This window comes from Rhagoletis pomonella, unplaced genomic scaffold, assembly GCF_013731165.1.
Source record: "Rhagoletis pomonella isolate Grant_MI unplaced genomic scaffold, Rhpom_1.0 Rhpom_scaffold_00002, whole genome shotgun sequence".
Lineage (NCBI taxonomy): Eukaryota > Metazoa > Arthropoda > Insecta > Diptera > Tephritidae > Rhagoletis > Rhagoletis pomonella.
Genome location: NW_023458556.1, coordinates 13558866 through 13564865, shown reverse-complemented (window position 1 = coordinate 13564865; position 6000 = coordinate 13558866). Strand labels below are relative to the sequence as shown.

Sequence of the window (6000 nt, the reverse complement as noted above, 5' to 3'; positions counted from 1 at the left end):
TTTTTTAATACATAGCTTGCAAAATGTGGAATATTTTAAAATTTTGACCTTTCGCAGAACGTCGTTCTGGTCAAAATTTATCCAAATCAAAAATGGTCGATTCATCGATTTTGCATGGATTGACCCATATATGTAAGTATAATAAATGTGTGTAGGTGTTCAACCTACATTTTATTTAGTCGTGGATGAGAACATATTCACAAACCAGGCAGTAAAAGTACCAGGTCATTAACTAAGAATCTATATATAATCTATACATAAGTATATGGATTTTTTATCAAATTAAAGTGTTGGGTCTGTAGAACTGCCACCTGTTGAACAATTAAACTCAAATTATTTAATAATCAATGCCAATAATCTCCGCACCGTTCGTTCGATCTTCCGAAATGAGCTGTCAAATTAAAAGCCTTATGCAATAAGGTTTTACTTTTTCGAAAAGAGTTGCTACATTTAAAAAAATGGGTTTGAAAAGCTTTGTTTCTTAGCTCAACTATAGAAAGGTTTATAAAATCATAATAGGTGCGAGATATCTGTATCACCATATGGGTGCCAAACGAAAGGGGTTTCAGAAAGTAGTAGTTTGAAGTTATTTTGAAGAGGGTTGCCACGTGCTTGAAATGTCGAAATTAGTTTACTTATACACAAGTTACATATATGAAATATCAAAATATGGATGTAAAACAAAGGAGTGTTGGGAAATATTTAGTTTTGGAAGCTAAGAATATTTTTGCGGTATTGGAAGAGGGTTGCCATCGGTTTAAAAAATTTAATTCAAATTATTTAATAAGCTAAATGAGTATCAATCGAAGGGGGTTAGAAAACGTATTAAAATATGTGTCGCAATGTCCGGCGAAGCAGAGTTAACAAACTAAGTCAAACTACAGAATAGTCAAACTAAAGAATGTTAAGAAATCTTTAGTTTGAACACTTGCAATGTTTGAAGAGGGTTGCCACGTGTTTAAAAAATTACATTCAAATTATTCTTCAAGTTGGATGAATTATCAAAACATGGGTATCAATCGAAATGGGTTTCAAAAGGCTTTATTCCTGACCTTTATTTAGGAGGGTTGCCATTTGTTCACAATGCCAGACGAAAGACATTTAAGAAGATTTTATTTTGAGAATACTTTTGAAAAGGAGTCTCAAAAATGAAAGGCCAAATTAAAGACCTTAGCCTGTAGATGTGTGATAAAGTTTTATTTTTTAACTAAGAACTTTTTTCATCGGTATAGAGTGATTTGAAATTTAATGAAATTAAGAACGTGCAATATGCAAGACTGCTCTTTACTGGCAGTCGGAACCCTTATAGCTCTAACTAACATTTGGAATAATTTTTAAGTTTTTAAAATTCAATTTTGGGCGTTTTAACGACATGCGGGTTCACTAGTTTAGTTTAATTTGAAAATGGAGCCAGAACTAACTACCATTCGAATTTAATGAATCTCAAAAAATAGTTTCTGTTTTAAAATAATAAAATTTTAGTAAAAAAAATTCCACTAAAAAAAGAAAAAATGTGTTCCAAAATAAATCATCTTACCACCCTGTCGGAAAAATCAACCGACACCAACATACAAAAAAAAATCTTCTTTCTGAGGATTTCAATCTCGGATCTGTAGAATGACCTACAACAATAAACAATAATACCCGCTGGGACTTTGCTCTGTCGGTCATTACGACTGCTCGAGCGTCGCGAGCAAAATGACGTATGTAGCTACTTATAACAATTGGAAAAAAGATGGTAGACAAACTAGTCCTAGCTCACCACTAGTAGCTTTCCCTGCAGGGTGTATGCAGTTATTTACATACATATGTGTGTGACGACACATTGCATCAGCACTCCAGTCACTCTTAAATGTTCTCGAGTGGCTGACAGGTGAGCCTTTGTCTACATATATCACAGTGTACAAGGTTTGCAGATATGTAGTATGTATGTAGATGTGGTACCCGCACAAGACTGGTGGAGCTTTGGTCGGATTTTGTGCCGTGACTAGGCCATATTCTATTTAATAGCATGCAAACTTTTTATAAACGACGGTTTTTTCATAACAAAATAATAAATATTTGGCGCTGTTATTTCTCATAAGTTTGTGATAGAGCTTCACCTCGCATGTGTGGATGCGTCTTGAGGTTATAACAAAAATGGAGGGACCCACATATTTCGTATCTACAGTATAGATATTTAAGAGATCGTAGGAAAACCTATAATTTTTTCAATAGGGTAAAATAAACGGATTATATACTAATAGTTAAAAGCCGGCCTACTGTCATTCAATTTGTAAAATTATTTGAAGTTAATTATAAACATAAATCACTAGCATGGTTTTCAAACTAAAGCAGGTTAATGAGGAAAGCAGCCACTCCACTCGGAAGTTCGTACACATATGTATATTTACATACATATGTATGCACATAAGCATTTGCAAACTGTTAAATTATACACAGACAAGCACTTAGCGGCAACAAGGACGCGAGCAACAGCCGGAAAATTGTGCCTGTCGGATGCACTTGACGCGCGCACTGAAGGTGTTGGTGCCAGTGAGCAGGCAAATACTTATGTATGTTCATGTATATATATGTACATACACATGTACTACATTAAAACGCAATTCTGATGGAAGTCAGCTGAAATATGCGAATAAGCGCAAGAATATATATACGGAATGATTTTAGACTTTGATTAATTTAAAAAAAGTTGGCTTTTAATTATTTGAATGCGTAGCTAAAATACTCAAAAAGAAAGTGAGTGAGTGACGCATGTATACGGTGACCATTCGTCCTTTATTTAAAAGGAAAGTCCTCTATTTTAACCCTCTGTCCTTTATATATATTTTTTTTTCAAAATAAAGTACGTCTTTAAAAACTAGAACGTCACTTATGAAATCTAATGGGAAACCTACCCCAGAGTGTTTCTTCGTATAGGCTATGAATCACGAATAATTGCTTATACTGATGGGAGGAATTTATATAATTGGGGAAGGAATTATAACGCGGTACGAATAGCAATAACGCGGCTGAAAAACAGCAAAGCTACTAGAGCTGACAGCCTGCCAGCTGAGCTATTCAAGTACGGTGGCAAGGAGCTGATACAGTGCATGCATTAACCGAATATGCAGAATATGGTCAGATGGACCCATGCCCGACGACTGGAATTTAAGTGTGCTCTTCCCAATCCACAAGAAAGGCAAGCCCGCCCTACCAGCCAACTATCGCGGGATCAGCCGTCTAAACATAGGTTACAAGGACTTATCTAGTGTAATGTGAAAGACTGAACTTGCGTTCACTTGACGTCAGTTGGCACAGAAGAGAAATGACTGGTGGCTATTTTGGACTCGGCCAAAATCGCTTAGGCGGTTACAGCGCTACTAAAGAAGAAGATAAGAGGACATATAACAAACGCAACTGCTCTAATAGATTTCAATGTGGCATGCATTTCGGCAGTAAAGGATGGCGGAGTCATTGAAAAGGATTTGCGTTGATTTTTCGCAGTCGGTTACAATCCGGTTACAGCGCCATTCAAACAGAAAATTTGTAAAATTAAATAATAAAATTAACAGGCAAATATTTGATTTAAATTCCGTTATGGGTAAGCTGCTAGTATCGTCGCCGGTCGGAGTCGGCGTAAAACTGTAGGTCCCTCCCCTTTGTGTAACAACATCAAGGCGCACACCCATCGGCGTAGCCTGAATGAAATTTAGGGGGGAGGGGCTCGACCCTATTAAGCTGGCATTTCAGGGTACTATTTTATATATATATAAGGAAAATTTGAAAGCTAGGGGGGAGGGGCTCCAGCACCCCCTGCCCCTACCTGGCTACGCCCATGCGCACACCACAAATTGGCGGAGAAGCTCGGTCCAATGCCTAATAAAAGTGTAAGCGGCAAAATATTATATGATTATTATTATTATATACTAAATATTTACATTTTAGTTAATTACATTATTATTATTATGTTGCTCTCGTAATCACCTTAAGCCACCCAAGGGATTTCAGAAAATTAATTGCGTTTCTGGTGAAATATTACAGATACATTTCTTTGCTAATGCAAATACCCCAAAGAGCTGAACTAGTTTTGTTATTAGTTTTCCAAATGTTTATCAACTAATTAATTACACTGAGAAAATTATACAGGTAAGATGCGCGTATCAAAAAGAAAAAAAAACAAAATAGTAAAACAAATATTTCTGAAATAATATTACTTCATACAAAATAAAAAATGCAGAATGCCAAATTGTCAACCACTAAATAAAAAGGAAGCCCTCTTAAAATAAAAAACCAAAAATTTCCATAAAAAAAAAACATTTTAAAATCTCCTTTAAATTTTCAATTGTCAAACGCTCGTTTTATGAAGCGGCTTGAAAATGTGCCTATTAAAAATTGATTAATGTATAAACCTTAGATGATGAATTGAAAATGGTTATTTTGAAAACTGAAATAAATATTGTAGATGCAATACCTGGGTCAAAACGTTTTTAAAAATAAAACGTTCCATACAAAATTGAAAACGTAAATAGACTTTTCCGTTATATGCATACATATATCTAATTCCCACTCTATGCACACCTACGGCCGAGACTGTCAATTGCCAGGTTTGTTGTGGTGACCAAATAAATGTAAATATTTACGTGTATATGCAAAACCGCAGTATTTGTTGAAAAATAACTTTTCCCGCGTGTGCACCTACATATATGTAGTACATTTCACAGTGACACGATTTTAATCTAAAAACATTGAAATATGTCTCAAAAGCTTAGTTACACTTTGCGTGCCTTTTCAATCTGCTATCAATTATTCAAAACAAGTGCTGTAATTACACTCCAGTGAACAGACTTAATGAGCTTTACAAAAAAGAAAACATTAACGACAAACCAAATAAAATACATGTTTCAATCATTATCAGGGGCTTAAACGGTTATCATAGTTTAGCAGACCACACTTCTAGTTCATAAAATGCAATGATTCTACTCGTACATAGCTCAATAACTCACATCCCGTTGCACTTCCACCCCAATCTCCATAACTTTGCAGTGCCGGTTGCTTCAGCTGCACACCAGTTTGCTCTTGACCTACATCTTGTATATACATATGTATGTATAAACTTATAAACCTACATTCACAATAATTCCTTGTAGGTGTGCGTGACAAGGACGTACTCAAATTTGTTGCTGCAATGAGAAATAAATATGTTTTTAGGCAAAGCAAAGGTATTTATAAACAGGAAAGCACTAACAACAAATCATTTGCTGAAGTTGTCGAAAAGCGCCGGCTTAGAATAGTTGTTGTTGCATAACATGTAGCTGTTGCTTTTGCCATTGCGTTTTTCATTGACCTTGTCCCTAGCAGCACATGGCTCACATCAAGGGCTTTGAGTGGCAAGGATTGTGTGTTTATGTGTGTGTGTGTGTGTGTGTGTGTGCGTACGCGTGGGTACCCTGTGGGGAAATTCTCTAGTTCTGAACTGGTGCGCTTCTAGTACATTTAGACCCAGTACTGGTTCGCGATAAATCTCTTTTGCATGCAAGCAACTGGCGAATTTAACATGGCGATGTCCTAGGAAGTGTCAATTGCCCCCCGCTGCATCCCTTTTTCGATAGTTCCGAACTAGACCTAAATTCTATAGTTCCGAACCAGTTTGAAAATCGACAGACGAAAGAAAAAAGTATCAAGATTTTTCAATCTTTTTGGTTCATCCGTGGCGCGATTTTAAGTTATTTTGGAAGAAATGTGTTTTCAATTTGAAATTAAATTTGTTTGAATGAAGAAATATACGTTTACATACCTTTGGCTGTAGCTGACTTTGCAGAGGTGCTCGCTGTTATTGGTTAGATTCCAGACGGCCCCAAGATGTTAATATGTTAACACAAAGCTTTGTTTTGTATTACACAATCTATGTAAAGTAAACAAGCCCCCCGCTGCATCCCTTATTCGATAGTTCCGAACTAGTTCTAAATTCGACAAATAAGATCTAGTTCGTTCTGCATCCCCTTTTCTATAGTTCCGAAC

General features: G+C 36.0%; 1 protein-coding gene across 1 annotated transcript in view; it reads right to left on the bottom strand.

Annotated features, from left to right (window-relative positions):
- Positions 1-6000, bottom strand: part of LOC118734458 — a 56306-nt gene that overhangs the window by 36926 nt on the left and 13380 nt on the right. Inside the window, exon 4 of the mRNA XM_036464177.1 lies at positions 2898-2920. Coding sequence (XP_036320070.1) covers positions 2898-2920 — 23 coding nt within the window. The remainder of the gene's footprint in view (positions 1-2897; positions 2921-6000) is intronic.